This window comes from Apus apus, chromosome 2 (assembly GCF_020740795.1).
Source record: "Apus apus isolate bApuApu2 chromosome 2, bApuApu2.pri.cur, whole genome shotgun sequence".
Classification (NCBI taxonomy): Eukaryota; Metazoa; Chordata; class Aves; order Apodiformes; family Apodidae; genus Apus; species Apus apus.
Genome location: NC_067283.1, coordinates 156,612,778 through 156,632,295, shown reverse-complemented (window position 1 = coordinate 156,632,295; position 19,518 = coordinate 156,612,778). Strand labels below are relative to the sequence as shown.

Sequence of the window (19,518 nt, the reverse complement as noted above, 5' to 3'; positions counted from 1 at the left end):
GATGGTTCCTGCTGTGATGTTGCAGGGTCCTGCAGGACAGAAGGTACAGGGCAGGCAAAGCTCCACCTGATGTTTGGTCTCTTGCTCTCTGGGTTTTTCCCTCAGCTTGGCCTGTCTCTGCTTGGCATCCAGCAGGGCTCCCAAACTGGGATCTCCTTCCTTTTCCTGATCTTTCTGCCATAGTCTGAGGAGCTGACGGGGCAGGATGCTCTCACCCAGGACTAGGCTTCTGAATTCCCTGGTCCCTTTGCCTGGGGATTCATCTCCACTCCCTTGAGACTTGCTGGGAGCTCAGCCACCCCAGGCCAGGGGCTGCTCCAGTTCCTGAAGGTAACGTTGGCAGAGCCTTTCAAACTACAGCTTCCTTCTGGGATCCCAGCTCCCACGGGAGCAGCTGCCTCCTGAGGAGGGCAGGGAGTGATGGGACAAGGGGTGGGACCCTCTCCAGACACACTCAGGTGTCAGGAAATTGCCACTTGCTGTAGTTCTGGCAAGAATTCAATCAAGGACTATGAAGTGATGGTTTTTATTCCTTTCAGGGATTGGGGGCAAGTTGTGCTGTGCTTCTCTGGTAGGGCTGGAAGGCAACGGGCTGAGATCCCAGAGGGAAGCAGGATCCATGCCGTGGATAAAGCATTTCCCTCAGCTGGGACAACTGTCACATTCCTGTTGGGTTTTCCCCTCCCTTCCTGGCTCCATGATGGGATGGATGAGCTGCTCTTCCCCTGCCCAGGACACTTCCAGAGTCACTGGTGCTGGGAGGACCTGGGGATGGGAAGGCTCTGGAGGGCAGATTTACAGATGGTTCCATAGGCCTGGGAGTAGCTGCCCATGGAGGCTCTGGGATCACCAGCAGCTCCCACATTTGCTGTGATCTGGAACATCTTTTTGCTGGACTTCAGGAGGGGCCGAACATCTTTGCTGGGAAAGTGAGGATTCCTGGGATTCTGCGTGAGGAAGCAAAGTTCATCAGTCACCTGCAGTTACTGAGCTTTCTGAAACACACAGGAGAACCCGGGTTGTTCTTCAGCTGAGAAGTAGGACAGACCAGGAATGGGACAGGAATAACCAAACCAGCCTGCAGTGGGTGATCAGAGCAGGATGGTGGAAGGATGTGAGGGAGAAGGGCTGAAGGGCTGTGCCAGGCACAGGCTCCTGCCACTGGAGCCAGAGTCAACAAACTAATCCCACCCTGGAGCAAAAGTCCCAAGGCCTGTTTGGCTGGTGTCTGGTTTTCAACACGGTGAAAGCTTTAAATGTGTGTACAAAACCAGATCAGCAGCAGCAGCAGCAGCAGCATTCCCAGAGGAGCCTCCTGGCTCCTGCCGAGCACAGGGCTTGGGATTCTAGCTGGGATCTGCTGAGAGGGTTGGGGGTGTCCAACCTGGAGAGAGAAGGCTCCAGGGAGACCTGAGAGCACCTTCCAGTGCCTGAAGGGGCTCCAGGAAAGCTGGGGAGGGGCTTGGGACAAGGGCAGGGAGGGATGGGAGCAGGGGGAAGGGTTTCCAGCTGGCAGAGGGAGCTGGAGCTGAGATGTGAGGGAGAAATTCTGGGCTGTGAGGGTGGGGAGAGCCTGGCCCAGGTTGCCCAGGGAAGCTGTGGCTGCCCCATCCCTGGCAGTGTTGAAGGGCAGGTTGGATGGGGCTTGGAGCAGCCTGGGCTGCTGGGAGGTGTCCCTGCCCATGCAGGGGTGGCACTGGGTGGGCTTCAAGGTCCCTCACTGACAATTCCATTATTCCATGATCTCCTCATGCCCAGGGCTTAACTCAGGGTTGTGAACTTTGTTAAGAAACAAAGCCACCCCAGATGTAGGCACTTCAATCCTGCAGCCTGCAAGTCCCTGCAGGAACTGCCCCATGGGAGGCAGTGAGGGGCTCTGCCCCAGTGCTGGGACTGACACAGATGCTTTCCTGCCACTGGGAGCAGCATGTCCTGCCTGTCAGATTAAGTCTTTACAAAGATGAAAATGAAGGTATTTTGTGTCTAACACGTAATTCTGGTCCGTGAAGAAGCATTTTGGCCCATGAAAAGTTTGATTTTGTCAGTGGGGCTGCAACTCACACTGCAAAGGTTCTGCCCATCCGAGGGGGGCACCCGAGGGTTTCCCCAGGGGAGCTGTGTCCCCACTTTCCTGCTGTTGGAGATTCCAGCCTGTTGGTGAAGAGCTGCAGAGCAGGTCCTGGTCACAGCACCAGGGTGGGCATCACCTGCAGAAGAACCAGAGAGTCATGGGATGGGTTGGGTGAAAAGCCCTTTAGGATCCTCCAGTCCAACCCTTCCCCCAGCCCTGCCAAGGCCACCACTGCCCCATGTCCCTCAGCACCATCTCCAGGGCTTGGAAACCCCTCCAGGGATGGGGACTCCCCCCTGCCCTGGGCAGCCTGGGCCAGGCCCTGACAACCCTTGCCAGGAAGGAATTGTTCCCCAGATCCAACCTCAGCCTCCCCTGGCACAACTTGAGGCCGTTCCCTCTGGTCCTGTCGCTTGTTCCTGGGGAGCAGAGCCCGACCCCCCTGGCTCCAACCTCCTCCCAGGCAGCTGCAGAGCAAAACATCTTGTAGAAAGAAAAAAACCATGCGAGAAAGCAGAAATACCCCAGGGACACAGAACCCAGGGGCTGAGGCAGAGCCCAGGCTGAGCCAGCCCCAGGCACCTCCTTCATCTCACTAACAGGACCACAGAAGGTTGGGGCTTGGAAGAGAATCTGCTGAAAAGATTCAGGATAAAATTCAGAATGTAGGAGCATCCAGCACCAGTTCAAAGGTGCAAGGACAAGAGAAAAGCAGAGGGGAAAGAAGGGGAGAACAAAGCAGGAGGGAGCCCAAGAGATTGTCACTCAAACCTCATTCACAGAATCACAGAGAGGTGGGGCTGGCAGGGAGCTCTGGAGATCACCCCTGGCAGCCCCCAGAGCAGGGTGACCCCCAGCAGGGCCCACAGGAACCTCCAGAGGGGCTGGGATGTCTCCAGAGAAGGAGCCTCCTCAGCCTCTCTGGGCAGCCTGGCCCAGGGCTCTGCCACCCTCACAGGCAACAAGTTCCTCCTCATGGGGAGCTTGACCCTCCTGTGCTCCAGCTTGTGCCCGTGGCCCCTTGTCCTGTCCCTGGGCAGCCCTGAGCAGAGTCTGGTCCCCCCTGCTGACCCCCTGCAGATACTGCTCAGCCTTGAGGAGACCCCCCCTCAGGCTCCTCCTCTCCAGCTGAACAGCCCCAGCTCCCTCAGCCTTTCCTCCCAGGCAGATGCTCCAGCCCCTCAGCATCTTGGGGGCCCTGCCCTGGACTCTCTCCAGCAGCTCCTTGGCCTTCATCCCCTGGGCAGCCCAGAGCTGGGCCCAGCTCTCCAGACCTGTCCCCCCCAGGGCAGAGCAGAGGGGCAGGAGAACCTCCCTAGACCCACCAGCCACACTCATTCCACAAAGTTTTGTTCTCATTTTCCTCCCACAGTTTCACCTCCTCATTTTGCCACAGAAATCCTCTCATTTCTTTCCCCCACCCCATCCTTTCTCCCCCCTCTTGCCCCTCAGAAGCCCCTGGTGGGCCCAGCCCGTGCCAGGAGGGCAGCACCTACTCTGAACAGCAGTGTGGGTGATGGGGTTGTAGACCATGTTGATCTTTGCTTTCTGGCAGAAAGTTCTTGCTAAATCTTCATCCTGGGTGGCTGCTCCTGGCTGGACACTGGTGCTGGTCCCAGCAGGCACGTGGGAAGGTTTTGGAAGAGGGGGGGTTGGTTCTCTTGGGCCTTTCCTATCAGGTGAAGTATGAGAACTGGGAGCTGGAACAGGTGGCTCAGGCTCAGCCTGCCCCAGTGGGATGTTCTCCCTCTGCACTTGCTCCTTTGGATGGTCCCTGGATTTCTTGTCGAGGATCATCTGCAGGGGGGAGAAGCTGGTGAGACCTAACACAGCCACACAGCAGAGGAACCAACCAGGGAAACCAAGGGAAGACTTAAAAATAACTGCAACTATTTCACTGGATGGTAAGAACCTTCCCAGCCTGTCTCCAGAGCAGAGCTGCTCCAGCCCTCCCAGCATCTCTGGGGCCTCCTCTGGCCTCTCTCCAACAGCTCCATGTCCTTCCTGTGGTGGGATCCCAAAGCTGGACACAGTTCTCCAGGTGGGGCACTTGCTACTGGCTGTCCCTGGGGACACGGGGTGGCAGCAGCCTCCCCTCTCCTGGCCTGCTGGATCCAGCACAACCTCCCCTCCTCTGCCACAGCCTTCCTCTGCCCCCACCCTTCCATTTTCCTGCTGGGAATCTACATTCCAAGCCCTCTCTAAGATCAGGAAGTGGCTGAGAAGCAGCACCAGGATGTCAGCACCCATGGAAAGCCCCAGGGCACACGTGGAGATGGAGTTCAGGAAGCAGGAGTAGGAGGTTCCCTGGGGAATGAGGGTTTGGGGGGATGAGGGCAGGGGAGGTACCTGGTACAGCTGGTTCCGATACTGGGCCACGGGCAGCTGGACATCATCACCCAAGGGCAGAACCACATCGTGGCCCAGGGAGGGCTCCTGGGCAGGACAGTGGAACCTGAGGTGATGACAACACAGAGTGTCACTCCTTAAGCCAGCAGCACAGGTGAACAAAAACGAGTGTGAAATCAACTCGTGTGACCTCTGGGGACCAGGGATCATGGGATGAGCTGGGGTGGGAAGGGACCTTAAAGCCCACCCAGTCCCACCCCCTGCACGGGCAGGGACACCTCCCAGCAGCCCAGGCTGCCCCATCCACCCTAACCTGGATTTGATGATTTTGGTCAGAAAATTAAGAATTAGCTTAGCCTGGATTTTTTCCCAGCCTGCAAACACAGAGAAGTTGTGCCGGGTCTGTGACCCCTCGGGGGGAAGTGCCCAGGGGTTTTCCTCCCACCTCCTCACGTAGGGATGCTGCAGAGCCTCCTCTGCTGACAGGCGTTTACCAGGGTCAAACACGAGAAGCTTCTTCAGCAGATCCAGGGCAGGTGGTGGAGCAGAAGGTGGTAAAATCTCCTCGAACGTCACTCGCCGCCTACGAGCCAGAAGACAAGGACTGAAGGTCCCAGCGTGGGATTCCCAGCCAAGGAATGACCTTCAGCTCTGGGAATCGCCTCATGGTGACACCCAACTCCAGAGTTCACCCACAACCACTGGGCCATCAGCCTGGGACACCCTGAGGGGCTCAGGGAGGGCTTCAGCCCCTGCAGGAGGAGTGCAGACCTCCCTGCCAGCACCAGGGCCCCACGTCAGGTGCCTCACTGGCAAGTTGAGGCTTCATCTTCTTCCAGGGGAAATCACAGATCACGGGATGGTTTGGGTTGGAAGGGACCTTCAGACAGCACCAGACAGGGGGAATAAGGGGTCCTCTGGACAAGGAGCCCTTCTTATGTTCTTCTGACAATGCAAGGAGCCCAAACTCCTAACCTGGATGTTTCAGCTGGAGGTCCCATGAATCCAGCCCATTTATTTCTGTATCATTTGCAAGGAGAAGATGAAGTTCAAAGACCTGGTTCTGCAATTTGAGACCCTAAAGAGAATTATTAACAATCATCTCCATGGCCTCCTCTGGACTGGCTCCCACGGCTCCATTGTCCTTCTTGTATTGGCTCAAGAGTTGACAAGGTCTTCCCTAAGGGGCCCCCTTCCCTTCATGATCAACAGAAGGCACCCCCAGAAGCTGCAGGTTGTTGCCCCTCTTCCAGCCCCTTCCTTGGTCCCCTGGTCCTCAGTGACAGATCCCAGTTCTGGGCTTTCTCATGCTCCAGTTCCTGGCTCAGCACTGGTCCCAGTATCTGACCACCACAGCAACCAGGTGCTCATCTGCTCTCCTAGAAGACAGCTGGAATCTGTCCCCAATCCTTGCAGGTCATTCATGGGCAGGGACAAGGAGGTTTCTGCACTGATGGTGGTTTCTGTTCCACCCTCCTGTTCTGTGCAAAGATTGTTCAGCAGCACCTGGAACTGGTGTTCTCAGCACTGCCTGGGTCACAAACCCAAACCACAACAGGACACGGGCTGCTCTGAGGACAGCACAGAACCAGAGAGGCATCAGGGCTGGCAGGGAGCTCTGGAGATCACCCCTCGCAGCCCCCAGAGCCGGGTCACCCCCAGCAGGGCCCACAGGAACCTCCAGAGGGGCTGGGGTGTCTCCAGAGAAGGAGCCTCCTCAGCCTCTCTGGGCAGCCTGGCCCAGGGCTCTGCCACCCTCACAGGCAACAAGTTCCTCCTCATGGGGAGCTTGACCCTCCTGTGCTCCAGCTTGTGCCCGTGGCCCCTTGTCCTGTCCCTGGGCAGCCCTGAGCAGAGTCTGGTCCCCCCTGCTGACCCCCTGCAGATACTGCTCAGCCTTGAGGAGACCCCCCCTCAGGCTCCTCCTCTCCAGCTGAACAGCCCCAGCTCCCTCAGCCTTTCCTCCCAGGCAGATGCTCCAGCCCCTCAGCATCTTGGGGGCCCTGCCCTGGACTCTCTCCAGCAGCTCCTTGGCCTTCATCCCCTGGGCAGCCCAGAGCTGGGCCCAGCTCTCCAGAGCTGTCCCCCCCAGGGCAGAGCAGAGGGGCAGGAGAACCTCCCTGACCTGCTGCCCACACTCTTCTTGATGCCCCCAGGAGCCCATGGGCCTTCTTGGCCCCCAGGGCCCATTGCTGGCTCATGGTCACCCTGCTGCCCACCAGGACCCCAGCTCCTGCTGCCCAGAGCTGCTCTCCAGCAGCTGCCCCCACCCTGTGCTGCCCCAGGGGTTGTTCCTCCCCAGCTGCAGGACCCTGCCCTTGCCCTGGGGGAACCTCAGCAGGTTCCTCTCTCCCAGCTCCCCAGCCTGCCCAGCTCTGGGTGGCAGCTCAGCCCCCTGGGGAGTCACCACCCCCCCAGGAACAGGACTGTGTTCCAACCAAACCCAGGGTTGGTCCAGGCCAAGCACACAGGATGTGCTGACAGTCACATCAGCAGGGACAAAAGGGTCCCAGATCCTTGGCCACCTGGCAGAGTGACCCAGAGCCCTGGGACCCAGGGGACACCCCGGGCTTACCGGGAGGTCAGGCGGGCAACGACTGAGGCCCCGTAATCCGAGTGCAGAGCCTGGAGATCTGCAAGGAGAACAGGGAGCTGTCAGTGCCCAGGGGAGGACCAGCAGGGCTCCACCACCCTGAGGGACAGCAGATCCCTGCTAACCACAGGCAGGCAGCCTGAGGAAGCTCCCCAGGGAATCCTCTAGAGGGGGGCTGGACAGTTCCTTGCACGTTCTCTGTTCCTGTTCATTCCATCATGGATCCCACAAACCTGCCCCCTCCCAGGCCCCCCCAGGACATGAGGGTGAGGGTGGGGAGAGCCTGGCCCAGGTTGCCCAGGGAAGCTGTGGCTGCCCCATCCCTGGCAGTGTTGAAGGGCAGGTTGGATGGGGCTTGGAGCAGCCTGGGCTGGTGGGAGGTGTCCCTGCCCATGCAGGGGTGGCACTGGGTGGGCTTTGAGGTCCCTTGACCCAACCCATTCCATGGTTCTAGGATCTGTGGCCAAATGACCCAGCCAGGACCACTTGTATGGGACACAGAGGACAAGGGACACCTGATTTCCTCATCATCTTTTTGACTGGTGACAACAAACTGGAGTCTGGACACATCTGCCCCACCCCCAGAGACCCAACAGCTGCTCTGGGAGGTTTTTTCCTGCAGAATCTTGCTTTTTTGGCCCCCATAAATCCCAGGCAGAGCTGCTGCCCATGGGTGGGTTCTCCTTTGTTTAGATCAAGTGTCTGGTCTCCTGGTGTGACATTTTTGGTGATTACTTGGCTGTTCTTCTAACTCTCCTTGTGGTCTTTCCACACACACGTTTCAGTTCTTGTTTCATCCACAACAACCAAATCTCTAATAAAAAAACCCCTCTAAGTAACTTCAGACTTGAATGGGACTCTCCAGGCCTGGGGTGTCCTTCAACTGAAGGCAGTTATTTGTCCCAGAACTATTTGCTAGCTCAGGTAGAACATCATGACATGCAAGAGTCTATGAAGTGTATGGGCTGCTGGAGTGGAACGTTTGAGTGACAATAATAATATCAGTAATAATAATAGTAATTATAATAATAACATTATCATCACAATCATGGAATCCCAGACTGGTTTGGGTGGGAAGGGACCTTACAGATCACCTAGATCCCACCCCCTACATTGGCAGGGACACCTCCCAGCAGCCCAGGGTGCATCCAACCATCATCATCATCCCCTTTTTGGATCATTTATTCCAGCTTTGACTTTTGTGTTTCAATTTCCAGACCAACCAGTCCCACTTCCCTCTCCTGTCCCAGCCCCACTCAAGCAGGAGACTCTGAGTTCAACTTCTATCCTCTTACAAATCTCAAAGATGCTTTTCAAGGCCTGGTTCCTGCTCCTCATCTAGGCAAGTGATGTCCCTCTCACATCTCACAGTGAAGTCCCTGAGTTTCCAGGGAAGATGTCAGGACTCAGGAGATCCCTCCCTCCCTGATCCCTGCTTCCTGCACTCTCTGAATCTCCTCCTGGAGCCCCTTCCCTGTGGGAGATGTCCTACCTTCTGGGGATGGGGCAGGAATGACCCTCAGGATCTGCTCCAGTTGATTCACTGTGGATGTGCCTGGGAAAAGAGGCTTCCCAAGGAGCAGCTCCCCCAGGATGCAGCCAAGGCTCCACATGTCCACACCTTTGGTGTACCTAGAGGAGCAGAGCAGTCAGGACTCCATCCAGCAGGTACTGCCTGTACCAACATTCCCATCATCTCCAGTGTTTGTTGTGTTAGGAAAACCAACCTGAACACAAAAGCCCCCAGGACTTGTGGGAAGGAGCCCTGGGAATGGTGCAACTGGCAGGAACCAAAGAGAAAGGGGGTTTATCCAACTAAAAAGCTACTTCAGGGGACCAGAAGGTCTGAGCAGGATGAGACAATCCTCACCTCCCAGCTGGGAAAGATCAACTCACTGGTTGGAAACCACTGATCTGCAGGGTGTCCAGAAAGGAGTTCCCATTATTTAGGCAAAGTTGGTGCCAACCAATGGGCAGGAGACACTGCAGGACACCCAGGGGTCAGGTCTGGGCACTGCCCCAACCTGCATCTCTTTGCTTTTCTGCTCAAGATGTTCTGAGTTTCAGTCAAAAATAATAACAAAAAAACCAAAAAGGACTAAGCCCAAGTGACTGGAGCTGATTCCACAGCTGATCCCAACACGTCTTCTGGAAGTCTACCAAAAAACAAGTCTACCAAAGAAGCTGGAGAAGACAAGAGGAGGAGAGACCCAGGGGAGACCCAGGTTTTGTAAAGATGCAGGTGGAAGAGGAGAAAGAAAAGCCTGTGGGAGAAGGGGTGACGAGGAGCTGAGCTGATCATCTGTGATGGATGAGCTAAGGAGCCAGGGAGGGACTGTCCATGTGATGAGGCTGCTGTGTTGTCATGGAAGCACTTTGCTTGGAAAGGCCTTTAAGATCCCCCAGTCCCACCCATTCCCTCAGCCCTGCCAAGGCCACCACTGCCCCATGTCCCTCAGCACCATCTCCAGGGCTTGGAAACCCCTCTAGGGATGGGGACTCCACCACTTATGAATCATAGAACCATAGAATGTCTTGGGATCTCTAAAGGTCAACTAGTCCAACCTCCCTACAATAACCAGGGACATCTCCAACTGGACCAGGTTGCTCAGAGCCCCATAAAGCCTGACCTTGAACATCTCCAGGGATGGGGCCTCCACCACCTCTCTGGGCAACCCATTCCACCCTCATGTTCAAGAACTTTCTCCTAATGTTCCACCTAAATCCACCCTAAATCTCAATCCTAAATGTCAACCTAAATCTAGAATGGGCTGGGCTGGGCTGGAGGGACCTCAAAGCCCACCCAGTGCCACCCCTGCATGGGCAGGGACACCTCCCAGCAGCCCAGGCTGCTCCAAGCCCCATCCAACCTGCCCTTCAACACTGCCAGGGATGGGGCAGCCACAGCTTCCCTGGGCAACCTGGGCCAGCACCTTCCTACCCTCATGGTGAGGAATTTCTATCCTAATATCCAACCCAAAATCTCCCTCCTCCAGTTTAAAACCATCTCCCCCTTGTCCTCCCACTGCCCTCTCTGGTGAAGCCTCCCAGGGAAGCTGCAGAAGTGAAGCTCAGACCCTGAGGAGCTGAGGAGCTGCAGGGCAGTGCAGCTGGTGGGCAGTGAAAAGGAGCAGACTGAGGAGCTGCAGAGAAGAAAGTGCAGCACTGGTGGCTTTGCCAGCTGCCCCCTGCTGGAGCAGGTACCTGGGAGAGGACAGGAGGATCTCGGGGGCTCGGTACCAGCGCGTGGCCACGTAGTCAGTCAGGGCAGGGTTGTCCTGGTCCTCCCTCAGCTGGGCCAGGGACCGGGCCAGCCCAAAGTCACAGAGCTTCACCGAGCACTCGGCGTCCAGCAGGACGTTGGAAGGCTGAAGGGAACAGAGGACAACCCATGAGCTTCTCACTCTGCCTGGCAGGAGGTTCTCAACAAGGTGCTTCTGCTCCTTCTTGAGATGCTTTTCCAGTCAGGCTTCCCCAGAGAGCTGGAGTGGAGGAGCAGGACCTTGGCTGAACTCTACCTTCTGGTCTCTGTGGATAACGTTTCCCGAGTGGATGAACTTGGTGGCCTTCAGGAGCTGGTAGAGAATGTAACTCTTGTGGATGTCCTTCAGCAACCCCCCCTTCTGAATCACAGCGTGGAGATCTGTCTCTGGAACGTGGGACAGTGACAGATACACAAGTGAAAAGGGTGGGGAGAGCCTGGCCCAGGTTGCCCAGGGAAGCTGTGGCTGCCCCATCCCTGGCAGTGTTGAAGGGCAGGTTGGATGGGGCTTGGAGCAGCCTGGGCTGCTGGGAGGTGTCCCTGCCCATGGCAGGGGGGTTGGACCTAGATGATCTTTAAGGTCCCTCCAGCCCAAATCATTCCATGGCTTTATGACTCTCTACTGAGATCAGCTGACAAGTCATGGATAGAAGGTCCTCACACCAAGGCCAAAGGAGACCATGGTCCCAACTGTGACCTTTCAAGTGCTCCTCAACAGAAGTTCACACTGTCTCTTCTGATGGTCCTGCAACCTCTGTGTGCTCAGTGAGACCTGCAGCTCATGCTGCAGTCACTGCCCCATGGTTGTACCCTTTTGGTCAATAAAATGGTCTCTTCCATGAGCAACACCTGTGTCCCTGCAGCCCTTCTGGTGTGCTCCTCACTGCTCCCTCATCTCCACCAGCCCGTCCTCAGATCACGATGAATCCCTGAGAAGCTTCACTGCTCTTCCCACCTCATGAAGAAACCCAGAAGTGTGGGTTGGATGGGTGGACAGGGAGGCGGATGGAGAACTGGTTGAGGGACAGAGCTCAGAGGGTTGTGACCAGTGGTGCAGGGTTGTGTGGGAGGCCTGTAACCAGCAGTGTCCCCAAGGGTCAATGCTGGGTCCTGTCCTGTCCAACACCTCCATCAAGGATCTAGAGAAAAGGACAGTGTCCCCTCAACACCTTCACTGGTGACACCAAACTGGGGGGGGTGGTGACTCCCCAGGGGGCTGAGGTGCCACCCAGAGCTGGGCAGGCTGGGGAGCTGGGAGAGAGGAACCTGCTGAGGTTCCCCCAGGGCAAGGGCAGGGTCCTGCAGCTGGGGAGGAACAACCCCTGGGGCAGCACAGGGTGGGGGCAGCTGCTGGAGAGCAGCTCTGGGCAGCAGGAGCTGGGGTCCTGGGAGATAGTCAGTGATCCATGAGCCAGCAAAGTGCCCTGGTGGGACCCCAATGGAATCCTGGGGTGCATGAGGAAGAGTGTGGGCAGCAGGTCAGGGAGGTTCTGCCCCTCTGCTCTGCCCTGGGGGGGACAGCTCTGGAGAGCTGGGCCCAGCTCTGGGCTGCCCAGGGGATGAAGGCCAAGGAGCTGCTGGAGAGAGTCCAGGGCAGGGCCCCCAAGATGCTGAGGGGCTGGAGCATCTGCCTGGGAGGAAAGGCTGAGGGAGCTGGGGCTGTTCAGCTGGAGAGGAGGAGCCTGAGGGGGGGTCTCCTCAAGGCTGAGCAGTATCTGCAGGGGGTCAGCAGGGGGGACCAGACTCTGCTCAGGGCTGCCCAGGGACAGGACAAGGGGCCACGGGCACAAGCTGGAGCACAGGAGGGTCAAGCTCCCCATGAGGAGGAACTTGTTGCCTGTGAGGGTGGCAGAGCCCTGGGCCAGGCTGCCCAGAGAGGCTGAGGAGGCTCCTTCTCTGGAGACACCCCAGCCCCTCTGGAGGTTCCTGTGGGCCCTGCTGGGGGTGCCCCTGCTCTGGGGGCTGCCAGGGGTGATCTCCAGAGCTCCCTGCCAGCCCCACCACCCTGTTTCTTTCCTTGTGTGTGACTCCAATCCCAGCTGATACACAAAGCCCTGCTCTGCTCATCTTCACTGAGATGTCCCTCCCACCCCCCTCATGCTGCCACTGCAGCAGGGGACAGAAAAGCTGCACTTGAAGGGTGACACTAAGTCCAGGCTCACCCATGGACTCAAAGATGAGGTAGATATCCTTGTCATTCTCAGCTGGGATAACATCCAGCAGCTTGATGATGTTTGGATGTGCTCCAAATTCCTGCAGAGGGAAGAGACCCAAGTGTCAACATCAAGTGCCTTGGTTCTGAATCACAACAAGGGACCAAGATCCCATTTAGTTTTGAATGATTGTCCAGAACAAGCAATAACGTGTCAGTTCCTTCATTTCTGCTCTACTGAAATACATGTTTAAAAAGGATTTCAGCTTGTTCCCCAGTATGAAACCAGGCAGGTCACAAAAGAACAGCAAATAAAAACTCTGTGGTCTCAGATACAAGTTAGGAAGGACACGGAGCTGCTGGAGAGGCCAGAGGAGGCCCCGGAGATGCTGGGAGGGCTGGAGCAGCTCTGCTCTGGAGCCAGGCTGGGAGAGCTGGGGTGTTCAGCCTGGAGAAGAGAAGGCTCCAGGGAGACCTGAGAGCACCTTCCAGTGCCTGAAGGGGCTCCAGGAAAGCTGGGGAGGGGCTTGGGACAAGGGCAGGGAGGGATGGGAGCAGGGGGAAGGGTTTCCAGCTGGCAGAGGGAGCTGGAGCTGAGATGGGAGGGAGAAATTCTGGGCTGTGAGGGTGGGGAGAGCCTGGCCCAGGTTGCCCAGGGAAGCTGTGGCTGCCCCATCCCTGGCAGTGTTGAAGGGCAGGTTGGATGGGGCTTGGAGCAGCCTGGGCTGCTGGGAGGTGTCCCTGCCCATGGCACGGGGCTGGATCCAGATGGGCTCTGAGGTCCCTCCAGCCCAACCCACTCCATGGTTCTATCAACAAAAGAATATGAAGTGATTCCACACAGAATTCCCCTTTCAGCTCTGGCTTTGATCATTCTAAGAGCTCAGGTTCCTTCCCAGGTGACAGAAGACAAAAAGTGTTGGCATGTGAATCCCCTTCCAGCCCAGCCCTGAGTTGGGGCCTTTGAAATTGAGGGAAAAGAGTTTCTGCCCAGAAAGAGGTGGCAGGAAAGTGCAGGTCAGGGTGCAGCTCCTGGAGCAGACAGAGCACCAGAGCTGGGGACAGGACAGGACCATCTCCAAGGGAAAACAAGAGCAACTCTCCAGCTCCTTCAGGTGTTCCTGCCCAGTCCTGGAGTGGGGCAGGGGGTGCAGGAAGGAGATGGGAAGAGTTGTCGACACTGGTCCTTGCAGGTTGAACAAGATGGGGGAGGGAAGATGTGAGGAACACCAGAGAGGATCAGCAACCAGAGAGGAGGGGGAGGAATGGACCTTACCTGCAGGAACACGACCTCCCGAAACGTTCTCTGGGGACAAACAAACACAGAATCAGCTCATGAGCAGCTCAGCAGGAGGACAGAATGGGAATTGTGAGGAGAGGGTCAAATCCAGCCTGATCCTGAGGCAGAGGAGCCCCTGGTGGAGCTGGTGGACAGGCCAGGAAAGGCAGTTGCTCACCAGAATCCCAAGGGTGCTCCTCATGCTCAGGCACGACAGCTCCAAAAGGTAAGGGAGACCCAAAGTGTGGATCCCCATGGGGCCACTCTTCCCTCAGGGACACCCCACAGGATACTGCGGGTGCCACGACCCACCAAGTGTGACATTCATTGCCCCGTGTCACTGCAGGTCGTGTTACTGCACACAAGTAACAAACACCTTTCTGAGGCAGCAATCCTGACCCAGGGCTGTGAACTCCCACCACGTCCCTCAGGATAAGGTGGAAGGGGGGCTTCCCACCTGAGCATCTGTTCTGTTCCTGAAGGCATCAAAGATCTTTTTCACAGCCACCACGTGTCCCGTCCTGCGGTCGATGGCTCTCCAGACAATGCCATAAGCCTGGGGAGGGAAGAGGGAGAGACTGGGGAGGACATCATGGGCATGCTGCAGAGCTGCAGGGTGACAGAACAAGCTCAGCAGAGGGACTGAAAGAAGCTGCAGTGACCAGAAGGACCAAGAAGACCTTCCACCAAGTGGAAAGAGATCAAGCCAACAAGCAATTCTTGGTTGAGTCAAGGGTTAAGAACATCTCCATCAAGACCAACCAGAGGTCCACAGGGTCAAGCATCCCAGCCTCCAAAGTAGCCAACAGCAGATGTACATGCTCACAGAGTTCAGCAAGGCCAAGGTCCTGCACATGGGCTGGGGCAAACCCAAGCACAAGTCCAGAACACATGGAGAGCAGCCCTGAGGAGAAGGACCTGGGACTGTTGGGTGAGGAGGAGCTCAACATGAGCCCAGAAACCCCCCCATGTCCTGGGCTGGATCCCCAGCAGGTGACCAGCAGGGCCAGGGAGGGGATTGTCCCCTCTCAGAGGAGGCCCCAGAGATGCTGGGAGGGCTGGAGCAGCTCTGCTCTGGAGCCAGGCTGGGAGAGCTGGGGGGTTCAGCCTGGAGAAGAGAAGGCTCCAGGGACACCTAATAATTCTGGCCTTCAGTACTAAAAAAGGTCTCTAAGAAAGATGGAGAGTTTTGTACCACCACCTGTGGTGACAGTAACAGAGAATCAGGATGGAAAAGCCCTTTAGGATCCTCCAGTCCCACCCATTCCCCCAGCCCTGCCAAGGCCACCCCTGCCCCATGTCCCTCAGCACCATCTCCAGGGCTTGGAAACCCCTCCAGGGATGGGGACTCCCCCCTGCCCTGGGCAGCCTGGGCCAGGCCCTGACAACCCTTGCCAGGAAGGAATTGTTCCCCAGATCCAACCTCAGCCTCCCCTGGCACAACTTGAGGCCGTTCCCTCTGGTCCTGTCGCTTGTTCCTGGGGAGCAGAGCCCGACCCCCCTGGCTCCAACCTCCTCTCAGGCAGCTGCAGAGCCAGCAGGTCTCCCCTCAGCCTCCTTTGCTCCAGGCTCAACACCCCCAGCTCCCTCAGCTGCTCCTCACAAGTTCTCCAGACCCTTCTCCTTCTGCTCCAGCCCCTTCCCCAGCTCCGGGGCCCTTCCCTGGACACTCTCCAGCCCCTCCGCCTCCTTCTTTTCCCCGCGGGAAGCTCCTGTGACTCCGGGCAGGAGCCACAACAGGTTCCTCAGGCTGGGATCTACCCCTTTTTCCCCTCTTGCAGGCACAACCACCACCCTCCCCCCCCCCCCCCGAACCCCCCTGCTCCCCTCACCAACCCCAGCCCCCCAGGCCTCACCTCAGCCGGGGGGGACAACCCGGGCGGGCCGGGGCGCTCGGACCCCGGCCGGACACCCCCCCCTCCCCGGCCGGACACCCCCCCTCCCCGGCCCGGCACCCACCCCCTTGCCCAGCCGGCCCCGCAGCTGGTACCGCCGGGACACGCGCGGCTCCACCTCGGGGGCGCTCATGGCGGGGCCCGCCGGGCCGCGCCCGTTGCTGTGGCAACCGCTGCGCGCATGCGCAGAGGGGGAGGGAACCGGGGAGGGGAGGGGGGGGATCCCCAGCACAGGAAGGACACGGAGCTGCTGGAGAGGCCAGAGGAGGCCCCGGAGATGCTGGGAGGGCTGGAGCAGCTCTGCTCTGGAGCCAGGCTGGGAGAGTTGGGGTGTTCAGCCTGGAGAAGAGAAGGCTCCAGGGAGACCTGAGAGCAGCTTCCAGGGCCTGAAGGGGCTCCAGGAAAGCTGGGGAGGGGGTGAGTTGGGGCAGGTCTGGAAAAGAACAAGGAGGTTGTGCTCCTCCAGGCCTTTACATCATCAAACCCAGGTGGGTTGGGTTGGAGGGACCTCAAAGCCCACCCAGTGCCACCCCTGCATGGGCAGGGACACCTCCCAGCAGCCCAGGCTGCTCCAAGCCCCATCCAACCTGCCCTTCAACACTGCCAGGGATGGGGCAGCCACAGCTTCCCTGGGCAACCTGGCCCAGGCTCTCCCCACCCTCACAGCCCAGAATTTCTCCCTCACATCTCAGCTCCAGCTCCCTCTGCCAGCTGGAAACCCTTCCCCCTGCTCCCAGCCCTCCCTGCCCTTGTCCCAAGCCCCTCCCCAGCTTTCCTGGAGCCCCTTCAGGCACTGGAAGCTGCTCTCAGGTCTCCCTGGAGCCTTCTCTTCTCCAGGCTCAACACCCCAGCTCTCCCAGCCTGGCTCTAGAGCAGAGCTGCTCCAGCCCTCCCAGCATCTCCGGGGCCTCCTCTGGCCTCTCCAACAGCTCCGTGTCCTTCCTGTGCTGGGGACCCCAGCCTGGCCCCAGCCCTGCAGGGGGTCTCAGCAGAGGGGACAATCCCCCCCTGGCCCTGCTGGTCACCTGCTGGGGAAGCAGTGAGGGTGTTGGGTGGAGCAGAGGGCACCTCTGGTGTCCCTGTCGATGAGGCATCAAGCCCAGCCTGTCCCACCCGCAGAGCCCAGAGATGCCAGACCCAGAGCCCTTCAGCTCTTGCCCCTCCCGTGAAACACCTGAGCAGGAATGAACCTGGACATGATACCCGGAGAAGATGCTTTATTGCTGGTTATTGACGTCCAAGGGTCAGATCCTTCAGCTGCTGATGGTGTTTAAGGCATTTGGTTCCTCACATGTTGATTGTCTCTCCTCTGGGGCCGAGCAGAAGGTAAGTGCAGAACATCTGGGATGGTGGAGTTGCTGGGAGCTGGAGCTGGCTCCTCTGTGGCTCCAGTGGGTGCACTTTGCAGGGAGCGTGTCACTGCGACCACCTCCTTGTGCCCAGGAGTGTCACCTGCCCATGGCAATGGCTAATTAACGAAACCCCAAAGCCTGATCCTAAGGAGAAGGTGTCATCTGGGGGGACAGCAGGGGCTGCAGATCCTGTCTCTGTAGGGGTGGCACAGAAGTTAAAGCTGGGGTGACTTTCAGGACCTGTGGCCTGGGCTGGGGGCTGAGCAGGGGCCGTGCAAACCGACCCTCCTCCCACCGAGCGCCCAATTAAGGCTTTAATTAACTCGGGGTGGCAGCGGCTGACAGCCTGTGTCCCCTGGCACCCCCGGGGGCTGGAGAGGTGGCTCTGAGGCTCAGGGGCACCTCTGGGTGCTCTGCAGGGTGAGCTGCAGCTGGTGCTGCTGGTGCTGCTGGCCCTTCATGCCTCCTGCTGGTGTGACTGGTGCTGCTGGTCTGCCATGTGATGGGTGCACTGGTGTGACTGGTGGTGCTGCTGCAGCACGTGCTGGGGTTGCTGGTGTGACTGGTGCTGCTGGTCTGCCACATGCTGGGTGCACTGGTGTGACTGGTGCTGCTGGTCTGCCATGTGATGGGTGCACTGGTGTGACTGGTGGCGCCGCTACAGCACGTGCTGGGGTTACTGGTGTGACTGGTGCTGCTGGTCTGCCACATGCTGGGTGCACTGGTGTGACTGGTGCTGCTGGTCTGCCATGTGATGGGTGCACTGGTGTGACTGGTGGCGCCGCTACAGCACGTGCTGGGGTTACTGGTGTGACTGGTGCTGCTGGTCTGCCACATGCTGGGTGCACTGGTGTGACTGGTGCTGCTGGTCTGCCATGTGATGGGTGCACTGGTGTGACTGGTGCTGCTGGTCTGCCACATGCTGGGTGCACTGGTGTGACTGGTGGTGCTGGTCTGCCATGTGATGGGTGCACTGGTGTGACTGGTGGCGCCGCTGCAGCACGTGCTGGGGTTACTGGTGTGACTGGTGCTGCTGGTCTGCCACGTGCTGGGTGCACTGGTGTGACTGGTGTTGCTGCTGCAGCATGTGCTGGGTGCACTGGTGCTAGTGTGACTGGTGCTCCTGCTCCCGGTGCTGCAGCATGTGCTGGGTGCACTGGTGCTGTGTTACTGGTGTGACTGGTGTGACTGGTGCCAGTGCCGCAGCAGGCGCTGGGTGCACTGGTGCTGTGTTACTGGTGTGACTGGTGTTGCTACTGCAGCAAGCACTGGGTGCACTGGTGCTGGGTGCACTGGTGTGACTGGTGCCGGCACCGCAGCAGGCGCTGGGTGCAGTGGTGCTGGGGTTACTGGTGTGACTGGTGTGACTGTTGCTCCCGCTGCCGGCGCTGCAGCAGGCGCTGGGTGCACTGGTGCTGTGTTACTGGTGTGACTGGTGCCGGCGCTGCAGCAGGCGCTGGGTGCACTGGTGCTGTGTTACTGGTGTGACTGGTGCCGGCGCTGCAGCAGGCGCTGGGCGCACTGGTGCTGTGTTACTGGTGTGACTGGTGCCGGCGCTGCAGCAGGCGCTGGGTGCACTGGTGCTGTGTTACTGGTGTGACTGGTGCCGGCGCTGCAGCAGGCGCTGGGTGCAGTGGTGCTGGGGTTACTGGTGTGACTGGTGCCGGCGCCGCAGCAGGCGCTGGGTGCAGTGGTGCTGTGTTACTGGTGTGACTGGTGCCGGCGCTGCAGCAGGCGCTGGGTGCACTGGTGCTCCCGCAGCAGCTGCTCCCGCTGGTCCCGCAGCTGCTCCCGCTGCTCCCGCAGGAGGCGGCAGCTCCGCAGCAGCCGCAGCAGGTCCCCGCGCAGCGCCAGGTTCTCGGCCCGCACCTCCCGCACGTGGCCCCGCAGCGCCCGCGCCGCCGCCGCCGCCGCCCCGGCACTCAGCGCCTGCAGCTGCTGCTGGCAGCTCCGCTCCCGGGCCGCCTTGGTCTCCAGGAACCTGCTCCTGGCTCGCTGCATCTCGTCCGCCTGGTGGATCTTGGTGACCAGCAGCTCCTTCTCCAGCTCCTTGATCCGCCGGGTCTGCTGGGCGAAGGTCTCCCTGAAGGGCTGCAGGTCCCGGAGCTCCTTGCTCAGGCGGGAGGACGTGGCCTCCGCGCTCGCCAGGGAGCTCCTCAGCTCCTGCTCCTTCTTGCCGTACCGGGAGACCAGCTCCTCCTTCTGCTGCTGCACCCGGGACAGGTCCCAGTGGTTCTGCTCATTGAGGGTGACCAGATCCTTGCACTTCTGCCTCTGCTTTTTGAGGTAGGAGAGGTAGGCTTTGCTCTCCTCCTGGTTCCTCTGGGCTTCCTTCTCCAGGAGCTGGTTTTCCCGCAGGAGCTGATCCACTGCCCCCGCCTGTGTCCTCAGGTGGCCAGCCAGGGTCCTGTATTCCTGCTGCAAGTGCCGTCTCTTCTCGTCCACAAGCTGCTCCATCTCACCTATTTCCTTGGCTGCGTCTCCACTCTTGGCTCCTTCTCCCTGCTTGGGCTTCCCAGTGCTCTTGGTGTCCTGCTTGGCCTGCTTGCTCTTGGATGCCATGTT

The 19,518-nt window shown here is 58.9% G+C and overlaps 1 protein-coding gene across 2 annotated transcripts; it reads right to left on the bottom strand.

Annotated features, from left to right (window-relative positions):
* Window positions 1-524: 524 nt before the first annotated feature.
* On the bottom strand, window positions 525-15,734 carry MAPK15 (mitogen-activated protein kinase 15). 2 transcript variants are annotated; one of them, XM_051611396.1, is made up of 13 exons: window positions 15,666-15,734; window positions 14,164-14,262; window positions 13,704-13,733; window positions 12,438-12,528; window positions 10,532-10,662; window positions 10,218-10,381; window positions 8,506-8,645; window positions 6,996-7,053; window positions 4,866-5,003; window positions 4,421-4,526; window positions 3,568-3,868; window positions 2,062-2,207; window positions 525-947 (listed from the first exon to the last, which is right to left on the bottom strand). In XM_051611396.1, exons 1-13 carry the CDS (start codon window positions 15,732-15,734, stop codon window positions 747-749), a joined length of 1,674 nt encoding a protein of 557 aa, XP_051467356.1. In that variant the 3' UTR covers window positions 525-746. The 2 variants fall into 2 exon arrangements, with proteins under 2 accessions (XP_051467356.1, XP_051467357.1); XM_051611397.1 differs by lacking the exons at window positions 14,164-14,262; window positions 15,666-15,734 and adding an exon at window positions 14,083-14,148.
* Between the last annotated feature and the right edge of the window lie 3,784 nt (window positions 15,735-19,518).

Excerpts from the sequence above, each read along its gene's own strand:
- MAPK15 (XM_051611396.1), bottom strand. The coding sequence starts at position 15,734 with ATGAGCGCCCCCGAGGTGGAGCCGCGCGTGTCCCGGCGGTACCAGCTG. Across the intron at positions 8,646-10,217 it reads ATCCTCCTGTCCTCTCCCAG|GTACACCAAAGGTGTGGACA; the intron begins GTACCTGCTCCA and ends CTGCTCCTCTAG. Across the intron at positions 4,527-4,865 it reads CAGCATCCCTACGTGAGGAG|GTTCCACTGTCCTGCCCAGG; the intron begins GTGGGAGGAAAA and ends TCATCACCTCAG.